Genomic DNA, 27591 nt, shown 5'->3' with positions numbered 1-27591 from the left:
TCACTCATTTCTTTATCAGGTTTATTAGACTTGTTGTATTAGACAAGTTTAGAGTATACTGTGTGATTCTGTTTGCAGTCTCATTCTTCAGGTAACCATTGCATCGTTTTTACTTGTTATGGATGATGTTGTTGTTACCCACAAAACTTGAGAGATAAAGTCCATTGGAGTTATAGCTATTAATTTAAGTAGGACTTTTCCAAAACAGATTACAGATGATATTTGATATTAAGCCCTCATTAAAAAATAATTTGAATGGTTAATAGGTATTGTGGATTGCCAACATACATACCGATAGTTACCTTTTGCCCTCATTTTCTCTATTCTAGTAATAGTGGTGTACTTCCTGTTCTTCAGATCCACTAGGCACACACTTACCTCAGGTCCTCTACCATTGCTTTTCCATCTGCCTACACTGCTTTTCGCAGGTATCTGTATGGCCTACTTCCTCTCTTCCTTCATATCTTTGCGCAAATGTCATCTCAGGGAAGTCTTTCCTGATCACCCCATTTATAATTGGAATTTAAATCTCCCATTTCCGGTCTCCCTTCCCTACTTAGTTTTCTCCTTAGCGGCTCTTACTGTCTTTTATTTCCCCCTTTCTTTTCAGAATGTTAGTTCCATGAAAGTAAGAATTTTATCTGTCTAGTTGGCTATTGAAGAAATCCAGTGTACCTAAAACAGTACCTGAAATAAAGTAGATAATTAACTATTTGAAAGAATGAAAAAAAAGCAGCAGCAGTGAATAAGTAAATGAATGACACTATGAATGGTTGGAAGTATGAATAATTATGCAAGTGGAGAATATTCAGGGATGATAGAATCCTGTATTTCTGTGGGATAGATATGAGGTAATTATAAAATTGATTTTTTTTTAAGGTTTGAAGAAGTTTTTAGTAATCTTCCTGGCAATATTTAAGCTGAATTGGTATATTATTTAGCTAAGTAATGTGTGGAATACTGTAAAATTTGAAATCAAATATATTAAAAATATTTACTATTAGACAGGAACAAATTTGATATTTTGATTGGTTTACATATTGTAGATTTTCTCATCCATAAGAAACTATTTCTTTAAGTATGCACTTTGCACTAAGATTTCCATCCCTTTTCCTTTCCGACTTAATGCACTAAGCATTTAAAGTTTTTTAAAAGCATTGAAAGAGTCAAGCAATAGAGCAAAAGAGAAATTCTCCTTAATTCTCTTTGAGGATATTATCAAGTATTCCTTTGCCTACCTGATTATTGTTTAAGTGCTGGCCAAATTTATGGTTGTGGGATCTCTTTCTCTCTTGAGAGAGAAAGACTTTAGAGAGTCCAACTTAAAAATCAGTATAGTAACATTTTAGAACCACTTAAATGGGTAACTGTACTGGTAGATGTGGGTCTTTTCAGTTCAATGAAACTATAGTGAGCTTTAACTCTGGATGGCTCTGAGCTGCCACTTACATGCCAGGTTTTAGAGGTTTGTTGCAGTTAATAGATTAGGAGTTTTAGAGAAAGCTTAGAACTCCTCATTGATCACTTTAAGAAGCAGATGCTCTGACTCCTCCAAACCCGTCAACCCCAGCACACACTGTGCACCCCCACTCCGACACATACACCTCTATCCACGCCATTTAATATGAGCATAGCCCAGATATGTTGCTACACAAAGTCTAAAGTACAAATTAGTTTTATGCTACAGCAAGATGATGTTGAATATATTAAAGCCCCTGGATTTTTGCTCCCTTGAGGACCTGCCTCGTTCTGAGTTTTCTTCTCCTTTTTGAGTGTGGGGATTACTGTTTTATGTTAGGGCAGTTCATCTAACAATAACTGCTTTGCCAAAGTCTGCTTTTTTGCATTGAACAAGTACTACTTTTATTTTATTCTATACTGTGTGCTTGTGTTCATCCCTTTTACTTAATTAGCTTTATATTCTTTGCATCCTGTAGCATGTTTGCCGGTGGTTTGCTTTCTCTTTGATATTTTGATTGGTTTACATATTGTAGATTTTCTCATCCATAAGAAACCATTTCTTTAAGTATGCACTTTGCACTAAGATTTCCATCCCTTTTCCTTTCCGACTTAATGCACTAAGCATCACTTTCAGATTCTTCTGCTTCTAGGTTTCTAACATATTTTCACCTTATGGTTTCTGTTTCTTGATAAATTTTCAAGTATGTATTAAAATATTCAAGTTTACAGAAGCTATAGCCTTAATCTTGTCCTTCCAGGCAAATATTACAGTTCCTTATTTTTCAACAGCTTCGCAAAGGCTGAAAAATTTGCCTCGTACTTCCCTCAAAGCCAAACAGTTGCTTCAAACTTCATCTACAAAAAGAGGTAACTACAGCCTCTTACTAAGTTTTAAATTTCAGCAAATGATCTAATAGTTAAATCTTATACCTTTTGGTATACTGAGTCATTGATGTCTGTAGGGCACGTTTTCTTTCTTCTTTTTTTTTTTTTTAAATAAAGTAATGTGGATTCATTATCTCTTGGATAAATCCAGAAGAAACTTATTTTCTGCAGAGGTATGTATTGGATTGCTCTTCTGAAAGGAATAAATGATATGTAGCATTTTCTATTAGAGAATTTATCATTTTTCTTACCAACCTGAAACTGAAGGTCATTGTTTTAGCTTAATGTAGATGAACTAATAAGTGCTTTAAAATGAACCAAATGCCAGACATTTTGTATGTAAATTTTTTTCTTCTGACTTTTGAGTTTTGGATTTACTTATCTGTAGGATGAAATGGGAATGCTTTCCTATTAGAAGTTGATAAACATTAAAACACAAGGTATTGTGGTTAACTGGTAATGTTTAGACTTATTTACAGGAGTGGTAGGTTTTTTAAGAAGTGCAAGTTGAGAGCAACTCTTTCTGCCCACGGGTCCTGTCCCCGTGCTTTAATAAACCACCATTTTGCACCAAAGATGTCTCAAGAATTCTTTCTTGGTCATCGGCTCCGGACCTCAGCCCACCAAACCTCACCTAGGTTCTAGAACTTCATCATATGACGCCCGAATGTGGAGCTGTGAGTCTTTACATTTGGACTCTGAGCTTCGGTGCAAAGTTGGACACCATTGGAAACATGGGTTATTTTACCAAGGCTTTGACTAGAATGTCATATTTGAAAAGACTCAGATATGACCAGACAGCTTAAAGGAACTAAGGTTGACTTTATGAAACCTGGAGCCATAAAGCCCCTTGGGACTGTTGGCCTGATACCTTGCTTACAGAGTTCCCAGCAGCCTCACCAGTGTTTCTCTACTTGGTGCCGAGACTCCATTACTACAATGACTTCACCACGACAGATGATCCTTACCGCGCACAGAGACACTTCTTCACTGTCAGCACTGGATTCAGCTGCCTCTGCCTTTCGTAACTCCCCTATACGTTCCTCCATTGATCAATGTTGACCGAGTAGGTAGGAACAGCTCTACACCCCTATTCAGCAGGAAGAAGTTACAGAAGATGAGACCGTCCACCTTCAACTACCTTAAAGATTTAAGGATCAAAATTGTTCAGGGGGGAATGATGAGGGAGCAGGAGGCTGGCTGAGGACAAAGCAAAAGCTGGCACCTTGCACCCCCTCTCCATCCGCTCCCCTCAGTAATATGTGTAGCATTCCTCAGGCACCCCTGACCGCCATAAAGGAGAAACAAATAGCTAACTTGCCTGCAAGACAGGAATCTCCCAAGTATCTTGATGTTAATAGCTTGCCAAAAGACAACATTGATCTAGTGGGAAGGGATACTCCCAGCATCTCATAGGCCCTCTAGAGCATATGAAAACTCCATTGAAACCTCCCTTCCCCACACCTTCCCCCAACCGCAGGGTACATAACCTGCCATCCCTCACAACCCCGGGCAGCAGCTCTTTCTGCCCACGGGTCCTGGCCCCGTGCTTTAATAAACCACCATTTTGCACCCAAAAAAAAAAAAAAAGTGCGAGTTGCAAGTAGGTGAAGGTTGGACACCAAAGCTATCGTATTGGTTTGAAGAGATTGGGTGTATGGGTAGCTAGAAAGAAGTAGAATTGGGGAAAATACCATGGAATGGGGTAGGACCAGCGGTAGTAAGAATGAATAGAAGCCTCAGAGGAAATGGGACATAACAAATATAAGCAGTGAGGAAAAATACTAACCCTATCCAGGACATGTAGATTTCTCAACAGTTTCAGAACTCAGTAAATAACAAAAGATATATGAGGAGGATAAAGTATTAAAGGACATTATGTGGAAAGAAGAGATTTGAGATTTGATTGTCGAAGAAAAAGATTTGGTTAATATGGGTACAAAAGCACTGAAATACATATTTTGGCAAGTTCATTTATATGTAAATGTTTTAGCAATGATTTGGTGAATTAAGTATGATTTAAGGAAATAGTTTTAGATAATAGAATCTGAAGGGAAGAGAATAATCAAATGGAAATTTTGCATGTGTAAATATTTGTGTTTTGAATACCAAAAGTTGATTATGGCCTTCCAATACAAATGTCTTTTGGTGCTACTGTCAGAAATAAGAATGAGCCTGGGTGGCTTAGCTGGTTAAGTGTCTGCCTTTGACTCTGGTCGTGTTCTCAGGGTCCTGGGATTGAGCCCTGTGTCTGGCTCCCCACTCAGTGGGGAGTCCACTTCTTCCTCTCCCTCTGTCCTTCTCCCCAACTGCCACAAATAAATCCATAAAATCTAAAAAAAAAAAAAAAAAAAAAAAAAAGACTGGATAGTCTATGTTCTTTTGATAGAGAAGAAGGTGACTTATTAGGAATTACAATAGAAAAGGGTCCTTACAGAAATTATTTGAGGACCAAAGGCTTTTTTTTTTTTTTTTTTTTTTTGAGACTTCTAGATATTTTTGAGTACTTGGTGAGAGGTAGTGAAAACAGGAACATGAAAAGATTGTGGTGTCTAAAACAGGACAGGAGATTACTGTATCATAATAAAACATAGGATTTTAAGTTTATATAAATTTTGTTGTATGCCTCTCTAAGCTGCTTCATAATTTTTAGGGAATCAGGTTTAAATAATTTTAAATTTTTACTCAAGGATTTTTTGCTGTTTATTAGGTTAAGATCATAACTTTTGGGTGGTTGGTTTTTTTGTTTTGGGGTTCTTACTGGGTTTTTTTTGGCCTATGAAAGTTGCATATTTTTGTGACTAAGCCACCAAACTCCCACCCTCAATGATATGATGGCAGGAAAACCCAATTTTATAATTTCTGGTACCTCTAGTTATCTTAGTAAAGGGAAAGAAGTTTGCATGTTTATATTTTGGTTTTTAGTGTTGTTTTTTTTCTTTTTGTTTAATCTCTGAATTTAATCCAGACTCATAATTTTTTTATTGGTATTGTGGTTTGGGGTGATCATTTTATACTACTAGAAGTTCTGAACCAAAAACAAAATTCTGAACCAATTGGAAAATGGACACAGATACACAATAGGATTTAAAATAATTCGGTTAGGTGTGCCTGACTGGCTCAGTCAGTAGAGCACTTGATTCTTAATCTTGGAGTCTACTTATTTATTCATTCATTCATTCATTCATTCGTTCATTTTATTTGAGAGAGAGAGAATGAGAGTGAGCGAGCATGAGAGGGGGAAGGTTAGAGAGAGGAGCAGACCCCCCCTGCTAAGCATGGAGTCCGATGGAGGACTCTGATCCCCAGACTCCAAGATCATGACCTGAGTTGAAGGCAGTCGCTCAACCAACTGAGCCACCCAGGCGCCCTAATCATGGGGTCTTGAGTTCTAGCCCCATGTTTGGCATCAAGCCTACTTTAAAAAATAAAACCTTAGGTTAATTACCGGTAAAGCTGAATCAGAGACTGGGATCTCTTGGGTCCAAGGCCAAATGGATTTTCTAATTTTCCCTCATATTTGGACTTTGAAAAATAGGGTCTGCACTGGACTGGGGGATTCTCTATTCTTGTTAGGGAATTGAGGTAGACTAGATTCAGACACCATGTGTTCATAGGTGCCTTTGGCACTTTAAACCTGGACTACAGAAACATGGGACCGGTCAGTAAATTGTCACATAAATCAGTTGTCCCATCCTGGGGATGAACCTATACATCTTCTAGAAATTTGGCGTACTTATTTTAAGGACTCAAAGGATCATGGAAAGAGGGAGAAGGTAGTTGCCTTAACAATTGGAAATATCACTATGATTTTATTTATTTTTTTAGAGAGAGAACACACACACATGGGGGGAGCAGGGAGAGAGAGAGAATCTTACACAGGCTCCATGCTCAGCATGGAGCCTGAAGTAGGGCTTGATCTCGTGACCCTGAGATTGTGACCTGAGCCAAAATTAAGAACCACTGAGGAACTCCAGTCACTTTGATTTTAATTGCATTTAGTGGTATTTGGAGTTTGAAGATGGGAAGAGAAGTAAGAACTGTGTTGCCTGGCACAAAGGGACACACCATAAACATCTGTAGAATGAACACAGTCATGCCACCAACTCAAGGCTGGACTAATTCCTCTTTGCATTTTCTTCTTGCAACGTTTTTTTTTGTTTCTTCAGCCCATTCTTCTCTTTAAAGAAAAAAAAATCCATTGTGTATAATTAAGGCTTCCTGGGCGTGACTGCTTAAACTGCTCTGACAAAGAGATATTCATTCCTATTTGTTAGGAACTCAATGAAGTGGAGGTAAACAAAGTAAAGTCCTCACCAAGTCAGAGGGAAAAATGTAACTACTTAAAGTAATGCATAGATCAGGACAAATTAAAATGTAGAAACATACTTTAGAAGGAAAGAGGCGGGGGCGCCTGGGTGGCTCAGTGGTTTAAGCTGCTGCCTTCAGCTCAGGTCATGATCTCAGGGTCCTGGGATCGAGTCCCGCATCGGGCTCTCTGCTTGGCAGGGAGCCTGCTTCCTCCTCTCTCTCTCTCTCTGCCTGCCTCTCTCCCTACTTGTGATCTCTGTCTGTCAAATAAATAAATAAAATCTTTAAAAAAAAAAAAAAAAAAAAAAGAAGGAAAGAGGCGGCAATGTAGGATGAGTTAGCGATGGTTTTTGTCCTGTACTGCTTTAATTTACTGTATTTTGAATATTTATAGAAGGTGAGATAAATGTTTATAAGAAGCCATATTGATAGGAGTTTAAAATGCTGTTTGATATCAGACTATCTGAAAATGGAGAAGCTAGGAATTCTGCCATTACCTTGGATCCAAAATTTAATATTTCTTATATTCGCTTTTCATTAACAAGTATTATTGACTCTGTATCATAAACAAAATACACTCATTATAGCCTTCCCTTCCCCACCCCACCCCCCCACCATGTCTAGTCCCTCTTTACTTCTATTATAGTTGTGGTCAAAGCCAGCTCTGCCATACGGAGTTTTTAGATACAGTTAAAATAATGGGAGTTATTCCCTTTCCCATGATTTAATTATAGAAAATTGAGAGAATGGGAAAGGAGTAGGTATAGGGCTCTCTACAAACATACAAATCCTTGTTAGCCACTTCGCACTATTTTTGGAATGATAGTTGAATAGATTCTGCTTACATTTAGAGTTGATAAGTCTTTTTTGATTTTCCAAGATCTTTTTTTCTTCTTTAGTTACATCTTCACTACATCTGTCAATTTCTTGTGTAGAGGAAGTCCTAGATCAAAATTTTCTCTGCTCTGAAATTGGTGCCTTTATTTTTCTGATTAAAAGCTGACTGACTTTTAGGAAATTAAAGTTAGAGCTAGAAAGCCTTCAAAAATCACCTAATTTCAGTTAACCTCAGTTTATTCTTTTTCCTTCCTAGCCCCCAAGTTTATAGATAAGACAAAAAATGCTGCTACCATTAGAGGAAACACTTTTTATAATAGTGAAACTGTAGCTTACTGCACTTCTTTACTTTCTAGTTTTCCCTTAGGTTATACATTAACCTTGTTAAAATACGTCTCTCCACATTCTGAGATTGTAGAACTTCTCGAATTTATAAATCTGTTTATTAAATTTTGTTATTTTAAAATATAACACAAATTCAGAAAACCATATAATACATAGTCTAGTGAATTATTATAAGGCAACCTTTAGTGACCACCATTTATATTAGGAGACTATAACTTGCTACTTCAGAAACTACCTGTCTGCTTCCAAACACAGTCCTCTCTCGACCCACTCCCGCAGAGTAGCCATTCTTCTGAATTTTTATAGCAGTCACTTCCTTACTTCTTTGGACATTTTTATCATCCAAGAAATGAAACTGTGGTTCTGCCTCTTTATGTTTTTTTATGTTTCTCTTGATTTATAGTTTTCTTCTAACTCTGTACTCCCAGTTGTTAAGTTTGTTTAAAGAAACTACAGATCATTTGCCCTGTAGATGTGGATGTAGATCCACAGGCTGGATCTTGCGGATGTCTTTTCCATGGTGTCATTTAGAACATTTCTCTGTATTTCCCATAAAGTGGTAATTGGATCTAGATGCTTAACTGGATCCGGTTTTGCTGTTTGGGGGAAGACTACTTCATAGGTGGTGTGTGTGCTGCTTTAGCCACAAGTGCACAAAGCAAGACTACCTCTTTTTTGGTGTGATATTATCAGTCACTGATGCCTAATGCCTGTATCCTTACTTTATTGGGTATTGCAGAATTGGTTTATTTCCATTCTAATACTTCCTTTTTTTCTTTTTGGTCAAAATATTTATATGTAGAGAAACTTTCCTTTATTCTTTGCTCACCCAACAGTATACTTTCATTAGGAAATTCTGAATAAATGAATTCTTTTTCATTATTTACCAGTTACAAAATAAATTGGCACTCTGCCGTCCTCCAAAGGTGACCCATATTTTTCTTAGATATGTATCATTATGCTCTTAGAGATTCAAACATTTTTTATGTGTTTTGATTCATTCTGGACATTTTCCCAGCTTTGATGGAAGCTTCTTCAAGTTGGCCCTCAAGTCTTTTTGATACGACCCTAATAATCTGATAAATTATTGCTAACTGGTATGATAGGATAGGCACATCTTGTACATTTCCTGCCACAGATTAATCATTTCTCCAAAAAATCGTAATTTCTTTTGATAGGAAATGGAATTTCAAAAAACCAAAATTTTAGCTATATTAATTGTTACTGGGTTGGTCATTGTTTCTAGGTTTTTTTAGTTACTGGAGCTAGTAAATATATGCATAGATTCGTGACTGTGTATTTTTTAAGATTGAATGGCTTAATGAGTTCATGCTGATACTTCTATTCAAATTCAGGGCTTAAGGATAATTAGTCTCTTAACTTACACCTGTATCTCCCTTATCTTGCTCTAAGATTTCTGTCTCTCACCAGCAGATAGAATTAAAATATCATTTAACAATTTGTTTTATCCCATATTACACACAAAACCTGGGGAAACCATTAGCATATCATACAATGTGATTACTGAAAATACGTAATAAAACCTTTCACATATGCTTGCTCCTTTTTTTTTTAGCAGTTACACTGCATATCCATTATCAGATTGAAGAGTCATTTGTACTTTTATTTAGTCTTAGTTCTACACTTAAATAATATTTTAGCACTTACCACCAGTCTGTACATTATTGTCTCACCAATCATTTTTCTTGCTTGAAGTTTCTTGTTTCATTCTCTAGTAGGTTCCTTAAAAGGGAGTTAAAGAAGCAGTATCCATTCCCTCCAGTTTTTTGTGTTGATGACAGTTTGTCCATCGTTTTTATATTTGAAATTCATTAACTAGATATGAAATCTTTGGTTCATACTTTATTTTCTTGAGTGTCTTAAATATATATTACTCCATTTTTGTCAAGAATAAAAAGTTGTTTCTCTTACATTGATTTGGTTCTTTATCTGGATGTCCAAAGGATGTTTTCTTTTCCTTTAAAGTTTAATCATTTCTTTTTTTAAAGATTTATTTATTTATTTTAGAGAGAGAGTGAGCAAGTGAAGGGACGGCAAAGGGAGAGAGAATCCTGAAGCATACTTCCCACTAAGTGTGCAGCCTGACATGGGGCATGATCCCAGGACCCCAATATCAGGGCCTGAGCCAAAAATCAAGAGTCAGCCACTTAACCAACTGAGCCACTGAGGCGCACCTAAAGCTCAATAATTTATGAGAATGTATCTTAATGTTGGTCATTTTGATTTAATTTCCCCAGATAGGTGGTGTGTTCTTTCAGTATGGAATTGCACATATTTTAAAATTTCAGACAAAGTCTTTTGAATTACGGTTTTTAGTATTCTTTTCTCTTTGGCTTTCTTCTTTTTGTGGGGACGCCTGTTGTACATATGTTGGATATTCTTCGCCTGTCTTCTGTGTCTGTTGCCTTCCCTTGAATCCATCTTCATTTTGTATGTGTGTGTTCTATAAAAGTTTCTTTTCATTGTCTATTTCTCTTAAAGCATTATCTGTCATGTGTGGTGACTCTTGTGTTCTTCCTTCCATAGACTTCATTCTAAGATGATTTATGTCCAGTTCTTTTCTGTGTTCTCTGTCACCCATTTTTTAGTGTTTCCCATTCTGTTTTATGATGTTCTTTCATATCTTTTATCATTTTCTTAAATGTTTTTAGAATCTGAAATACTAGGTTATAATTTTCATCTTCTGTGTATGTGTACATGGTGGACATGATTTCTGGCAAGGTTGTACTGTTAGTAGAAATGTTATTCTGGGAGCGCCTGGGTGGCTTAGTGGGTTAAAGCCTCTGCCATCAGCTCAGGTCATGATCTCAGGGTCCTGGGATCGAGCCCCACACTGGGCTCTCTGCTCAGCAGGGAGCCTGCTTCCCCCTCTCTCTGCCTGCCTCTCTTCCTACTTGTGATCTCTATCTGTCAAATAAATAAAATCTTTAAAAAAAAAAAAAAAGTTATTCTGCTCTTTTTTTAATAGTAACTTCACATGGGATTTGACCTCAGTCCTGACTATTGCCCATTTTTCTTTGGAACTGTTTTTTCTAAACATTTGGAAAGGGACCTTGATTTAAGATTTTCTAATTTTGGGGCGCCTGGGTGGCTCAGTGGGTTGAGCCGCTGCCTTCGGCTCCAGTCGTGATCTTGGAGTCCTGGGATCGAGTCCCTCATTGGTCTCTCTGCTCAGCAGTGGGCCTGTTCCCTCTCTCTCTCTCTCTGCCTGCCTCTCTGTCTACTTGTGATCTCTCTCTGTCAAATAAATAAATAAAAATCTTTTTAAAAAAAAAAAAGATTTTCTAATTTGAGGGCGCCTGGGTGGCTCAGTGGGTTAAGCTGCTGCCTTCGGCTCAGTCATGATCTCAGGGTCCTGGGATCGAGTCCCTCATTGGGCTCTCTGCTCAGCAGGAAGCCTGCTTCCCTCTCTCTCTCTCTCTGCCTGCCTCTCTGTCTACTTGTGATCTCTCTCTGTCAAATAAATAAAATCTTTTTTAAAAAGTTTCCTAATTTTATGTCTATAGAGATTGCAGAACTGTTTAAAAAAAAATTGCTGCTTATTTTCTGAGATTTCATACCCTTGCTCTTCTTCCCTAGTTATAAAATTCATCCTTTTGGGGCACCTGGGTGGCTCAGTCAGTTAAGCGGCTGCCTTCCGCTTAGGTCATGATCACTCAGGGTCCTGGGATTGAGCCCCACATTGGGCTCTCTGCTCAACAGGGAACCTGCTTCTCCCTCTCCCTCTCCCTCCACTGCCTCTGCTCCCTCGCTTGCTCACTGTTTCAAATGAATAAATAAAATCTTTTAAATAAATAAAATTCATCCTTTTAAAGTGTATAAGTCAGTGTTTCTTAGTATATTTATAGAGCTGAGCAATTATTTTGACCTTAGAGATCATCACCCACATAAGAAATATCATACCCATTTCCCACTCCTTCCAGCCCCTGGCAACCACAAATCTTTCTGTCTCTGCTTTTACCTATGCCTCTGCCATTTCTTGTAAATATAATACGTGATCTTTGTGACTGGCTTAGCATAAGGTTTCCGAGGTTCATCATAGTACAGCGTATATTAGTATTTTGTTCCTTTTTTTTTTTAAAGATTTTATTTATTTATTTGAGAGAGATCACAAGCAGATAGAGAGAGAGGGAAGCAGGCTCCCTGCCGAGCAGAGAGCCCGATGCGGGACTCAATCCCAGGACCCCGAGATCATGACCCGAGCCGAAGGCAGCAGCTTAACCCACTGAGCCACCCAGGCGCCCCTATTTTGTTCCTTTTTATTGTGATGTGTATCCAATTTGGTATGGATATACCAAATTTCATTTATCCATTTCTCAGTTGTGAACTTCTCAGTTGTTTCCACTTTTTGCCTCTTTTGAAAATACTAATGCTGCAAGTGTTTGCCAGTAGCTTATATATTCGTATCTATCGATCTTTTTATATGTAAGGAAGAAAACCTATAGTGAAGCCCATTCCCAGGGGTGTCTCCTGCCTCTGACATTTAATAAATTTTCTCATGATAACTGTGTGCTTACAAAAATCATGGTGACTCATATATAGTAATGGAAGAAGAAACCAAAGGCTTCTATGCCTTGTTAATTTTGTGTGTGTGTGATTACTTGTCAGCCTTCACAAATTTAATAGGCCTTGGTATCATGTCTTATGAAACCTGCCTTGGATAGTAGTCCCACAAATATGTCCTGAGTCTAGTTGAAAATAAAAATGGTGAAAATAACATTTTAATTTCTACTTCCAGAGGTGTTTCTCTCTTAGTTCCCAGTAAAAAAATACCAATTTGGGAGTGAGGAGTTGTGGGTTCAACTTCTTTCTTATTTGCTCAGTTGATCTCTGGGGTTGTGGCAAGTTTTCTTCTCTACACAGTGAAAAGGTGGGAACAGATAGTCACTAGTAACTCTTGTAGCAAGGATTTTTTGACTCTATAACGAGAGAATCATATTTACATCATCTCTGCAGTCTTTAATAACCAGAACTTATTTTTTTTCAAGTCTTTATTATGTCAGTAACCTCTTACTATCCTTGATGGTGCATAACTGGGATGATGTAACTTACCGTAGTAAGGGAGAGTTAACAAGTATTTTTGTTTTTAATCTTTGTTTTGGAATGTGTATATTTTTATTGTAAACTATATATTTGATATTTACATAGTTTTTAGCAATTATACAATTAATGGAATTTTTAGTTTGGACACATCACTGTAAAGAGAACCATTTGGAGTATCTATGTTTTTTCATGTTGCTGTTTACATTTGAGATACATTATTTATAAAACACTCCGAATATTTATCAAGCTAAAACACAATATATAGTTTACTCAGTTTTTCCCATTCTAAAGTGCCTATTGTATTTTCTAAGCTTCAATTAGAAAACTTACCATTTTTATTAAATGCTTACTAAAAGACAAAAAAAAAATGAATGTTTGAAAATAGGAATCCTCATATTACCCACCATTTCATTTCGGAGGTGACTTAACTGAGACACTAAGGTTAGTATTTTTAGTCATATGTCAGTTTTATAAATAGAGTTCTAATTCTTGTTCAGAGTAGATAACAGCTTCATTTTATGCCTCGATTTAAGTGCAATACTCAGTATCCAAAGTGAGTAAAGAGAATTTTTAACCTACTGTTATAATTAATTTGGACAGTAAAGCCTAATTAATCCCTGTGTTTTGGTTGATTTATAAGGATGGCCTAGGAGATGATTGTCTTGAGTGGCATTGTTGAATATCTTTCCAGAGAACTCAGCTGCAACAGGCTGAAAGACTCTAATATTCCCTAGATAAGGAAGGCGCAGATGTAATATGCCTTACAGTTTGTGTAATATTACACATTTGCCAGCTGTTTATGCAAATATTACTCATTTGATTTTTCACAGCTAACCTGGGATATTTGCTGAAACTTGCTGAGTTGTGTTTTTATGAGCTTTACATCTAAATATTTCTTTTCTCTTTTTGTGGAGCAATGTAAGTGGTGTTGCATTTTTTATTTTAATTTCTATACATTCATTACTGCTATATAGAAATACAGTAGATTGTTATATGTTAATCTTCTATCCCGTGACTTTACTGAACTCAGTATTTCTAGAAGTTATTTTTTGTGTGGATTCCTTGGGATTTTTGAGGTAACAATCCTGAAGACAGTTTCTTTTGAATTTGCATGCCTTTTAGTTTCTTGCTTATTGCACTAGCTAGAACTTCCAGCACTATGAATAAGAGTGGTAAGAGCATATACTTTTGCTTTGTTCCTTAGAGGGGAAGCAGTCTTTCACCATTAAGTATAATGTTATATGTATATTTTTTATAAATGTTCTTTAACAAGTTCAGGTTCCCCCATTCCTGTTTTTCTCAGAATTTTTATCATGAATACGTGTTAAATTTTGTTGGATGCTTTTTGCGTCAGTAGATGTGATCATTTGACTTTCCTTTAGCCTGTTTTATGGTGGATGACATTGATTGATTTTCAAATTCTTTTTTTTTAAGATTTTATTTATTTATTTGACACAGAGAGAGAGATCACAAGTAGGCAGAGAGGCAGGCAGGGGTGGGGGGAGCAGGCTCCCTGCTGAGCAGAGAGCCCAATGTGGGCCTCGATCCCAGGACCCTGAGATCATGACCTGAGCCGAAAGCAGAGGCTTAACCCACTTAGCCACCCAGACGCCCTGATTTTGAATTTTGAATCAACTTTGCATCCTGGAATAAACCCCACTTGATCATGGTATATGGGATATATATATATTTCATTGAGTTCTATATGCTAATAATTTGTTAAGGAATTTTACATCTACATTCATGAGAGAGATCAGTCTGTGATTTTCTTTTTTGATACTTTGTGTCTGGTTTTGTTTTTTCTGGCTTATTGTGTCTTTATCTGACACCACTCAGACATTTGGTGGCCGAGGCTTGGTAGTATCTTATTACTACTAGGTGGAAATAGAAACCTGGGTTTTCTATTCAGTCTTTGCTGGCACCAAAGGGGGAAGGTGCGTTCTGGCTCCCCACTTGGTCTCCATTCACACTGTGGTGGAGATGGTCGTGTTACCACTGAGCAGTCCTCAAAGTCCTGACTCTATACTGGACCTCCTCTGACACCAACCCATGAGGAGAGGAACGAACATCTGATTACCTTGTTCTCTGACCCCTTCCTGGAGAATATATGGGCACCTTGTTAAACCTCACAAGAATAGTAGTCCGGACACCCCACCAGCCCTTGCTGATGGGTGAGAGTAAGGCTACAGGTTTTCTGTAGTGTTTGTCTGGAGTAGAATAGTTATCATCTAAAAGCTCTCTTTCCTAGCTCTTTGGCTAGAGAGAGCAGACTTTTTCCTCTGTCACACCTAATGGCTTTTCCAGGTTGCCAGTTTCTTCAGCTCCACTTTGGGGTGTATGTAGCAAGAAGAAAACCCTAGTAACTCATTATCATGTCATCCCTTAGGTCTCAAGGTCCCTAGGCAGTCTTCCTTTTTCCACTCCACATCAGAATTTTATGTCTGTTTTAAATATCATGACCAGGGTTTTAAATTATACTTAAGTGAGAGACAGAGAAAAATACATCTATCCCATTTTCCCAAGTGGAAGTCTGAGATTGACATTTTTAAAAAATTTTGAGAGAGGGCGCCTGGGTGGCTCCGTTGTTAAACATCTGCCTTCAGCTGAGGTCGTGATCCCAGGGTCCTGGGATCGAGCCCCACATGGGGCTCCCTGCTCGGTGGGGAGCCTGCTTCTCCCTCTCCCACTCCCTCTGCTTGTATTCCCTTTCTTGCTGTATCTCTGTCAAATGAATAAACAGAAAAATCTTTTTTAAAAAATAAAATAAAAATAAAAATTTTGAGAGACAATCATTTCCTTGGTATTAGTATTATCAGTTCAAAAAATTGTCCAAAGTTTTTCCAGTGGAAAAGATGCTTTGCACAACGCTTGTTTTCAAGGTAAGGTTTGCGTAAGACTTTCAGAGTATTATAGATGTATTCCACTGTGTGCAAGGTTGTCATGAAGAAATGGAACACTCTTAGTCTTGTTAGTATAAGTGCCTAATTTCACCATGGGCTTTACATCAGTCACCATAAGAAGGAGGCCTAGGACTCTGGTCATCCCTCATCTAGCAGATTGTCAGTCACAGTGTTTTAGTGCATCTCTTAATCTTACCTCATTGCCATCTTTCCTCAACTCCCCAGACTTTTCCAGAGTACTCTTTGAAGCTTATGATCCTCTGAACTATACTGTTCTTGCTCCTACCAGAAACCTTCATTCCTACGAAAACCAAACCCTAACTGAAAGACTACCAACCATGGGAAAAGCTAGGACTGAAGATGGCCTTTTTGGAGTTGGTATTAGAAGGAGGAGGTCCAGGCCACACCCTCAAGTAGTGGCTAGATGAATTAGAGCCTTGGAGCCTTAGTTACCCAGTAAGCCTCCAGGAAACCACTGAAAGAGCTTGGGTAGAGACTGATCTGGCAAGGGAGATAAGGCTAAGTGTAGAGAATGGAGTTGAGAAAATATATTTATAGTCACCTATAGAAAGGGCAGTATGGATTATGTAAGAGTTAAAAAAAAATCTTCATGAAGATCATGGAATTTGCAATTCAGGGGTACTCAGACCCTGTGGACATCTTCAGTTTTCTACAGAGGAGACCGCAACAGTTGTTGGGGAACCAGGACATGATTCATTCGCGAGTCATTATTCTCAGCCTTGGCTCTACTGTAGAATCCCTTATGGAGTTTTCTTAAAGTCAGCTGTATTCAGGTGGAATTTTAAAAACACATTTTGAATTTCAGCAAAACTTCACATTCATGGGGTGCCTGGGTGGCACAGTCATTTGGGCAACCAACTCTTGGTTTCAGCTCAGGTTGTGATCTCAGAGTCTGAGATCCCGCATTCCATCAGGCTCCATGCTCTGGAGTTGGCTTGGAGTTTCTCTCTGCCTCTCCTTCTGACCTTCCCCACTGTGCACCCATGTGCTCTCTCTCTCTCACATAAATAAATAAATCTTTAAACACACACACACACACACACACACACACACACACATACACGTTCATGTGACCACCAATATAGTGAAGTCATAGAACATTTCCATCATCCCCGAAAGTTTCCTCGTATTTCTTCCCAGTCAGTTCTTCCAGCTTCAAGCAAATATCTGTTTTGTTTCCATAAATTAGATTTACCTTTTCTGGAACTTTATATAAATGGAGTCCTTCAATATGTGCTGTTTTGTTTCTAGCACTTAATTAACTCAGTATAATTTTTAGAGTCATCCTTATTGTATCAGCCCTTTACTCCTTTTTATTGCTGAGTAATATTTTATTGTATGCATACATCATGGTTTATTTAGTCATTCACCCACTGATGAAAGTTTGAACCGTGATTGGTTGAGTAGAGTGTTCTTTAAATGTCAGGCTAATTTGATTGGTGGAGGTGTTTGCCTTCTATGTCCTTTCTGATTTTCTACCTATTTGTTTTACCAGTTACCAAGAGTGGAGTAGTGTTAAAATATCTAATTATAGACTTTCCCCCAGCTTTCAGTTACATCAGTTTGTTTCGTATGTTTCATACATCTGTTTTGGGGTATATGCAGTTGGAATTGTTATGTTCTCTTCTAAATCAACCCCGTTAACATTGAACTCTATTTCTCGTGGTAATCTTTTTTTTCTGTTGTTATTTTAGACATTCCAGCTTTTTCATGATCAGTTTTATGTATCTTTTTCTGTCCTTTTACTTTTAACCTATGTTTTTATGTCTAAAATGTTTTTCTTTTTTTCTTATTTCCTTCTGTTTTTTATTTAAATTCAGTTTATTAGCATATGGTGTATTATCAGTTTCAGAGGTAGAGGTCAGTGATTCATCAGTCTTATACCCAGTGCTCTATTACATCACGTGCCCTCCTTAGTGTCCATCACCCAGTTACCCCATCCCCCCACCTCCCTCCCCTCCAGCAACCTTCAGATTGTTTCCTATTGTTAAGAGTGGCTTATGGGGGGTGCCTGGGTGGCTCAGTGGGTTAGAGCCTCTGCCTTCAGCTGGGGTCATGATCCCAGGGTCCTGGGATCAAGCCCCGCATCGGGCCCTCTGCTCGGCAGGGAGCCTGCTTCCCTTCCTCTCTCTCTGTCTGCCTCTTTGCCTACTTGTGATTTCTGTCTGTCAAATAAGTAAAATCTTTAAAAAAAAAAAAAAGTGGCTTATAGTTTGTTTCCTCTCTTGTTTCATCTTGTTTCCTTTTTTCCTTCCTTCCCCTATGATACTCTGTATTGTTTCTTAAATTCCACATACCAGTGAGATATGGTGATAATTGTCTTTCTCTGATTGATTTATTTCACTTAGCATAATACCCTCTAATTCCATCCATGTCCAGCTCTGAGAAAAAAGTTGATGGTATTTTGATAAGGATTGCATTGCATGTATAGATTGCTCTAAGTAGCAGACATTTTAATAAGACTTGTTCTTCCAGTCCATGAGCATGAAATGTTTTTCCATTTCTTTCTATCTCCCTCAGTTTCTTTCATGAGTGTTCTGTAGTTTTCTAAATATATATACTTTGACTCTATGGTTAGTTTTATTCTTAGATATCTTATGGTTTGGTGTGCAATTGTAAATGGGATCAACTCCTTAATTTCTCTTCTGTCTCATTGTTAGTGTATAGAAATGCAACTGATATCTGTGCTTGATTTTATATCCTGCATTTTGCTGAATTGTTGTATGAGGTCTAGCAATTCTGAGGTGGAGTCTTTTGGGTTTTCCACACAAAGAATCATGTCATCTGCAGAGAGTGCGGATTCGGATGTCTTATTGATTGATTGATTGATTGGTCTGATTGCTGAGTCTAGGACTTGTAGTATTACGTTGAACAGCAGTGATGATAGTGAACATCCCTGCCATGTTCCTGACTTTAGAGGAAAAGCTCTCGGTTTTCCCCATTGGGAATGATATTCACTGTGGGCTTTTTGTATATGGCTTTTATAATGCTGAGGTATGTTCCTTCTGTTCCTACACTATGAAGACTTTTAATCAAGAAAGGATGCTGTGCTTTGTCAGATGTGTTTTCTGCATCTATTGAGAGGATCATATGGTTCTTGCCCTTATATTTTATTTTTATTTTTTTAAAGATTTATTTATTTGAGACAGAGCAAGGGAGCAAGCACAAGCAGGGGGAGGGGCAGAGGGAGAGGGAGAAGCACTGGGTAGGGAACCCGACTCTGGGCTTAATCCCAGCATCCCAGGATCATGACCTGAGCTGAAAGCAGATGCTTAACCAACTGAGCCACCCAGGCATCCTGCCCTTTCTTTTATTAATGTAGTGTATCACATAAATTTGCTGATGTTGAACCACCCTTGCAGCCCAGGAATAAATCTCACTTGGCCATGGTGAATAATCTTTTTAATGTACTGTTGGATCCTATTGGCTAGTATTTTTTTAATTTTTTAAGATTTTATTTATTTGACAGAGATCATAAGTAGGCAGAGAAGCAGGCAGAAAGGGGGAAGCAGGCTCCCCGCCGAGCAGAGAGCCCAACGCAGGGCTCTATCCCAGGACCCCGGGATCATGACCTGAGCGAAGGCAGAGGCTTTAACCCACTGAGCCACCCAGGCGCCCTGGTTAGTACTTTTTTAAAAGATTTTATTTATTTACCTGAGAAAGTGTGTGCTCATGCACATGAGCGGACAAGGGGCCAGGGGTGGGGGGGAGTGAGAGAAGCAGACTCCTCACTGAGCAGGGAGCCCAACATAGGACTCAATCCCAGGACCATGAGATCATGACCCAAACTGAAAGCAGCCACTTAATGGACTGAGCCACCCAGGTATCCCCCTGTTGGCCAGGATCTTGGTGACAAGTTTTGCATCCACGTTCATCAGGGATATTGATCTGTAATTCTTCCTTTTGGTGGGGTCTTTGTCTGGTTTTGGGACTAACATAATGTTGGGACCAACTCATGGAAAGAATTTGGAAGTTTTCCTTCCATTTTGTTTTTTGAAGCAGCTTCAGAAAAATGGGTATTAATTCTTCATTAAATGTTTGGTAGAATTCTCCTGGGAAGCCATCTGACCCCGGACTCCTGTTGGGAGATTTTTGAATACTGGCTTCAAATTCCTTGCTGGTTATGGGTCTGTTCAGGCTTTCTGTTTCTTCCTTTTTCAGTTTTGGTAGTTTATACATCTCTAGGAATGAATCCATTTTTCCAGATTGCCTAATTTGTTGGCATGTAGTTGTTCATAACATGTTCTTATAATTGTATTTCTTTGGTGTTGATTGTGATCGTTCCTCTTTCATTCACATTTTTATTTATTTGGGTCATTTGTCTTTTTGATAAGTCTGGCCAGCGGTTTATCAGTCTCATTCTTTCAGAGAACCAGCTCCTGGTTTCATTCATCCATTCTACTGTTCTTTTGGTTTCTATTTTATTGATTTCTGCTCTGATTTTTATTAATTCTCTTCTCCTGCCAGGTTTATGCTTTATTTGCTGTTCTTTCTCTAGCTCCTTAAGGTGTAAGGTTAGGTTGTGTATCTGAGACCTTTCTTGTTTCTTGAGAAAGGCTTGTAATGCTATATATACTTCCCTCTTTGGACTGCCTTTGCTGCATCCCAAAAGTTTTGAACCGTTGTATTTTCATTTGTTTCCAACAATTTTTTTAATTCGTCAGCTTCCTGGTTGACCCACTCATTCTTTAGTGGGATGCTCTTTAGCCTCCATGTATTTGAGTTCTTGTGATTGAGTTACATTTTCAAAGCATTGTTGTCTGAAAATATGCAAGGAATGATCCCAATTTTCTGGTGCCAGTTAAGATCCGATTTGTGACTGAATGTGTGATCAGTTCTGGAGAATATTCCATGTGCGCTCTAGAAGAATGTGTATTCTGTTCTTTAAGATGGAATGCTCTGAATATATCTGTGAAGCCCATCTGGTCAGTGTTGTCATTCAAAGCCCTTGTTTCCTTGCTGATCTTCTGCTTAGATGATCTATCCATTGCAGTGAGTGGGGTGTTAAAGTCCCCTACTATTATTATATTATTATTGATGTGTTTCTTAAATTTTGTTATTAATTGGTTTATATAATTGGCTGATGCATGGTAGAGGCATAAATATTTATAATTATTAATCTTCTTGTTGGATAGACACTCTAAGTATAATATAGTGTCCTTCCTCGTCTCTTACTACCATCTTTGGTTTAAAATCTAATTTGTCAAAAATAAAGATTGCTACCCACGCTTTCTTTTGATGTTCATTAGCATAATAATGGCTTTCCACACCCTTACTTTCAATCTGGAGGTGTCTTTTGGTCTAAAATGAGTCTCTTACAGACAGCATATTGATGGGCATTTTTTACCCAGTCTGATACCCTGTGTCTTTGATTGGGGCATTTAGCCCATTTACCTTCAGAGTAACTATTGAAAGATGTGAATTTAGTGCCGTTGTATTACCTATAAAGTGATTGTTTTTTTATATTGTCTCCATCCCTTTCTGGTCTGTGTTACTTTTGGGCTCTCTCTTTGCTTAAAGGACCCCTCTTAATATTCCTTGTAGGGCTGGTTTGGTGATCACAAATTCTTTTATTTTCTGTTTGTCCTGGAAGCTTTTTATCACTCCTATTTTGAGTGACATCCTTGCTGGATAAAGTATTCTTGGTTGCATATTTTTCTTTTTTAGCACACTGAATATATCATGCCAGTCCTTCTGGCCTCCAGGTCTCTGTGGATAGGTCTGCTGCCAATCTCATGTTTCTATCCTTGTAGGTTATGGACCTCTTGTCCCAGGCTGCTTTCAGGATTTCTCTTTGTCTCTGAGATTTGCAAGTTTCACTATTAAATGTTGTTTTGTTGTCCTGTTTGAACTGATTTTGAGGGTTCTCTGTGCCTCCTGGATTTGGATGCCTGTTTCCTTCCCCAGATTAGGAAAGTTCTCTGTATAATTTGCTTCAGTATACTTACTGCCCCCCGCTCTTTCCTCTTTTTCTGGGATCCCAATTATTCTAATAATGTTTTGCTTTATGATATCGCTTATCTCTTGAATTTTCCCCTCATGATCCAGTAGTTGTTTATCTCTCTTTTTCTCAGCTTCTTTTTTTCCATCATTTTTTCTTCTCTATCACTAATTTTTTTCTTCTGCCTATTTATCCTAGCAGTTAGGGCCTCCATTTTTAATCGTATCTCATTAGTACCCTTTTTTATTTTGACTTGATTAGATTTTAGTTCTTTTATTTCTCCAGAAAAGGATTTTTTAGTGTCTTCTATGCTTTTTTTTTTCAAGCCCAGCTAGTATCTTTATAATTATTATTCTGAACTCTAGTTCTGACATCTTACTTCTACCCATACTGATTAGGCCCCTGGCAGTTAGTACTGCCTCTTGTTCTCATTTTTGAGGTGAGTTTTTCCATCTTCTCATTCTTGTAGAAAGTGGCCACTTTCTATTTGTAGAATTGCAGCAATTATTTTCTTACACCTCTGGTTGAGTTCTCAGGGGTTCGGAATGATTTGGTAACTATCTAGCTGAATTACTGGAACCAGACAAAACTAAGGTCTCCTAGTCCTCTGCCATCTTGGAAAGTATTCTCTAGAATGTGTTTCTTTTAGATAGCATGTTTCTCTTTCTCTTGTGGGTACCAACAATCATTCCCTTTTCATTGGAGTGATTGCTGTTCATACTCAATCCTGTTATCAATATGGTTGGTTTGCAAGCTCAGTTTTCTCTCTGTCCCTTCAGATCTTTGTTTTTTGTTGTTTTTTTCCTCCCTCCTCTTTTATTCTGGAATAATGAAGTACCTTTTAACATTACATTTTATTTTAATTGTTGGCTTATTTTTCATCTACCACTTTTTTTTTTTTTCTGCCAATTAACTTACTATATGTTTATTTTCAAGTAACAGGCTTTGTTTAGTTTACAGCGTTTCAGTCTTCCTTTGCTCAGTCTCATGGAACTTTACTTGGTATATGTGCAGCACAGTGTTTAGCCAGAGATTCAAGCAGACTCCTTAACTGAGTTTTGGAGGTCTTCTGGAGCAGCTCCTCAAATTCCAACTTTTGTCTTCTCAACTTAGCAAGATAACTTTCATCTGCTCAGGATCCTTCTTTCTCTACATTCCAAAAAGCATCTCCTTCCCCTCAGAAAAGCCAGTGTGCTCACAGAGCTCACCACATTTATTTTCCTTTTCTCGGGAATTACAGTTCTGTATTGCCTGTTGTCCAATATTTGAAAACTGTTCTGTATATTTTGTCCAGTTGTATAGGTGTTTACAAGTAGAAAGGTAACCCCCCTTCCCAGTTTTGCCATCATGACTTGAAACTCTTGTGGTGGTTTTAATAATAAATATCTGAGCTTCATTCTAGACTAGATTTTCTGGAGATGGTGCCTGGGTTTCTGTATTCTTTTTTTTTTGAAAGTGCCTCAGGATTCTGATGCACAGTTAAGTTTGGGAATCATGGCTGTAGGGTTTTTGAGCCAAGCAGAGATCATTTGAGTCTGTCAACTGCTGGGGGCCTAATATATTTTAAGTACAGAGATGCTGACATTTGGAACTTCATTCAAACAGAAGGCAAGAAAGATCAGTTGGGAAGGAAGGGGGCTATGTATAAAAAAAACTTATTGTAAGGGAGGTAAGAGAGGAATTTCCCATTTGGGACTTTTGAAGCTAAAGTGTATCCTCTCTACTTTCTCTCAGCAGTAGAAAATAGTGGCCAGACTCATCCATTTTTTCCTTTCCTACCTACTACTGTGGCAGACCTTACTGTTACCTATACCATTTAGACAGATTAGTAGAAGTGAGGAAGATGGAGTTGTGTGGAATAATCCGATTTCTGGAGTCTCAAGACAAAGGTTTTCCCTTCAGTCATAACATCCCCAAACTAAGGAATGTTGAGTGAGAATAGGGTGATCTGATTCTGCCTCTCATCAAACTCTCCCCTTCCCCATCTCCATCCTTTTCACCTCCCAAATTCTTTGTTAGATAAGCAAGTCAAGGTAAAAATTTTTTTATTTACATTATGTGTAGCCATTCGTGGACATTTGAAGAAACTAAAATTGATGCCCTTTTAGAGGTGACTTAGCCAGACCAAATAAACAAGGAACGATGAATGTGTCCCCTAGGAGATCTGAACTTACAACGTTAAGGTACAACCACAATAATAAAATTTATTTGTAGTCCTATTTTGGCTTAAAAATTTATTCAAATTTTACATTTTATTCTTTCATGTATCAGTATTTGTTTTAACTTAAGTGTCTTAACTTACAGAATTGACATTCCAGAAGAATGTACCATCTTTATCCTGTGCCTTCAAACACATCTTGATATGCCCTTAGAATTATAACTTCTCTGCTTGGTGAAGCACAACAGTCGAAGCTGTTCTGTTTTGTGTTTAATGTTTTATTTCTGAGTCTTAAGTTACGCTAAAGGTGACATAGGGCTTTGAAGTATAGCCACCAGATATTTGATACGTGTTTATATGAATGGTTTTTTTTGAAGGGAGAGTATGTTCCAAATCCTAGTCAACATGTCATAGCCATTTTTTCATTTCTAGAATATGGCCCAGGTTAGCTGCTACAGTGAAATAGAACCCTGCAGTGCCTTTTCTCTTCTGGTATTGTGGATTCCCAGCTGGGCAGAGTTAAAATACTGTCATGAAGGATAGTCGCAGTCCTCTGAATAAGGACTTGGTTAATTAGGATTTACCAGTTCTCTTGTTTTGTTTTGTTAGCCCAGAAATATTCTTTTTTCCTTGCATTTCTGTAGAGCGAGTTTTTGTGAATATAGATGTCCTGGTGGCCTAGTCATCAAGTATAATGTAAAGCACTGGTTCACTTACACTTAGTTTCTACTAAACACATTGATTTTTCTTTGCCATTCTGCAGTACCTTCTCCAGGCAAATTCCGTTCCCCTGCAGCACCATCTCCTTTGGCTCTCCGGCAGCCAGTAAAAGCATTTAGTAACCCTGGCTCTGGTTCTCCTGGTAGCCAAGAAACAACACAGCTCACACAGACCACCTCCTCACCTGGGCCTCCCATGGTTCCGAACACAGTCCCAGCAAATCCTCCCAACAATATCAACAGCGCTACTCTAACCAGACCTGCAGGGACAACCGCAATGAGAAGTGGCTTACCCAGACCCAGTGCCCCTTCTGCTGGGGGTATACCAGTGCCTCGCAGCAAACTTGCACAGCCTGTTCGCAGGTAAGTGACAGACGTTCTGTTTCAACAGTCTTGAGTATAGGAAAGTGGGTAGTTTAGAATTATGTTCATCACTGCATGTGATAGCAAACCTAGAGAGTCCCAGTGGGTTCTGGTGAGAGTCTTAGTAGACTTGGAATAAAACATTACTTTGTTGTTTTAAAGAAATTGTCACTTAAGATACTAGAGTATCACTCTACTTTGGTCAGTTAAAATTCACCCAGATGCCTAGCGTGATTAGGCATCTGCGAGAACTCCTAGAAAAAACTATTAGAACCACTCAGTTTGGTTTTGATATTTATTCATTTTGAGTATGTTATTCAGTAAAGTAAAGATAAAGACTTGTTAGAACCCAGCATGAGATTTAAGATAAGCTACCAAATCTGAGTATAATCCAGGAGGGTGGTTTTCAGACTTTGATACAAATCAGAATCTTCTGTAGAGTTTATATAAATGCAGAGACCTAAGTTTTACACCCAGAGAGTAGACCTGGTATGAAGGCCAAAATCTGTGGGTAGTTTTTTTTTGTCTGTTGCATCTTCAGGTGATTCTGAGGCCAGCCAGGCTGGGAACCATACATCTGTGTAATCGTAGTATGTGCCTTTCAGGAATGTGATTATCACCGTCACTAAACTTAGGAGTCCAACTATAATTAAACTTGAAATATTTATTTTCATGGGGAAAAATGGCTTTCATCTTGTAAGAATTTAAACTGAATTACCTATATCTTTCATTCTAAGATAGATTTATTACATTTCCGAATTCAGTAGTAGAGTACGACAGCTTTTTGCTGTGCACTGTGCTAAATAACTTGTACCTTACTGAATTTTTACAGTAACATTAAACATGACAATAACATGAATATTAAACTATTATTATTCCTGTTTTTCAGAGAAGGATATTGAAATTGAATGACGTTAAGTAATTTGCCTAAGATTATACAACTAAAGGCTTTCAGTTCTAAGTATGTCTGACTTAAAAGTCCATTTAAGCACTTATATCATTTTGCCTCTCTAGTGATGGTGACACGAAGTCTCTATTGTCACATTCATCACCCTGCCCCCCTCAAACTAAGTAGTTAATTAAAATGTTGGTGATCCATGCTGTTGGAAGAGATGAGACAGTCTTTTCCTTTCTTTTAGTGGCTATGTTAACTCTAGTGGCTGTGTTAACGAAAAGATGTTAATGAAGTCACCTGATGCCCAGTTAGCTGGGAAGTTGGAAATGCCAAGTGTGGGACCGTTGTGCTGATGGGCTGTTTAGAGGTTTGATCTCAGTAGTCCCCTGAAACAGCCTTCATTGGATCGGGATGCCACCTGCAAAAAAATAGGTGTGGGTGATAGGATGGTAACATTTCATAAAGCCTTACAAATCACTATATTAAATTGCTTTATTTCAGATCCTTGCCAGCTCCTAAAACCTATGGTAGCATGAAAGATGACAGTTGGAAAGATGGCTGTTACTGACCAGCAAAGATGAGAATGCAGAGGTCCACAGCTTCATGGATACCCCTTCACCAGGCTAAAAGACAACTTTTATATGCAGACTGTTCAGATAAGACTCTTGGGGTTTATAAATCCCAGCCCTCTCTGTCTTAATTAGCACAAACTGACGGAGATGATCAAGCAGCACTTTAATGACATTTAACATCAGATGTGTCTGGTAATCATACAATCACTCTCCATGGAATCACATTTAGTTTTGTTTAATAGAAACTAAGTTGATTTTTTAATATTTGACAGAGGCCAATATCTGGGCAAAAAACTAACGGATGCCAAAGAGAAATGCCCATTTGTAAATGAGAGAATACCTTTGTGCACAAGAAAATGGTGAATTCAAGCTCTCCAAAACTTCGCATTCAACCTAATTTACTGTATAAATAGCATCAATAAATACTTGTGTTAATGAGAATATTCTGACTAATTATCTAAAATGTTTCACTAGTGTTTCACTAGTACTCCAAGAAACTAAATTGAGATGGAAGGGAAGATGGGGGTGGGAAGAAATCTAGACTAGAGATTTCAAACATGATACCTAAATTTGTGAGAATTCTATGAATTATTTTTGCAGATTCACTAAAAAAAATTGTCGTTTTGCTTGGTCTTAAGTTTTGGATGTAGCTCCCGTACCACCAGCACCAGAGAACGTTCCACCATGCATCCGCCATGTTGCATTGACACATCGGACTTCTGCTTATTTGTTTTGATTGCCAAAAGGGCTTAATAACAGTTGTACAATCTTTCTAAACTTTATAGCTCCTGGCTCAGGAAAGATAGCCTTTGCCGTTGAAGCCAACGTCTTCACATGCTGTTAGATCTGTTACAGAACTAAGAGATCGTGTTTTCATTAGCAGGTCTCCATGATAGGAAAGAGCAAGTAATGTGTGTCTTCATCCTTGATCTAACTAACACCGCCTCTGTGCTCACAGCCTCGAACAAAACCATACCATGAGAGAGAAGGGGGAAATCTATGCACTTCACTTATGAAATCTCTGGTAATGACCGTTGTATTGTTACTGCTCACTGACACGACGGTCTGTTATGTGGTAGGAAGATACAGCCTGCTGGATCCTACTTCACTTGATCCACT

At 38.1% G+C, this 27591-nt stretch overlaps 1 protein-coding gene across 2 annotated transcripts in view; it reads left to right on the top strand.

Annotated features, from left to right (window-relative positions):
• The window catches only part of SLAIN2 (SLAIN motif family member 2), a 93346-nt gene extending 66433 nt beyond the window's left edge, over window positions 1–26913 (top strand). The window contains exons 7-9 of one of the 2 annotated variants that reach the window (XM_045997047.1): window positions 2251–2328; window positions 24687–25005; window positions 26402–26913. In XM_045997047.1, the coding sequence (XP_045853003.1) occupies window positions 2251–2328; window positions 24687–25005; window positions 26402–26468 (464 nt within the window). In that variant the 3' untranslated portion in view covers window positions 26469–26913. The remainder of the gene's footprint in view (window positions 1–2250; window positions 2329–24686; window positions 25006–26401) is intronic. The other variant, XM_045997048.1, reaches the window with a different exon arrangement.
• The last annotated feature ends 678 nt before the right edge of the window (window positions 26914–27591 follow it).

Source organism: Meles meles, chromosome 2, assembly GCF_922984935.1.
Source record: "Meles meles chromosome 2, mMelMel3.1 paternal haplotype, whole genome shotgun sequence".
NCBI lineage: Eukaryota > Metazoa > Chordata > Mammalia > Carnivora > Mustelidae > Meles > Meles meles.
This window is presented reverse-complemented; position numbering and strand designations above follow the sequence as displayed.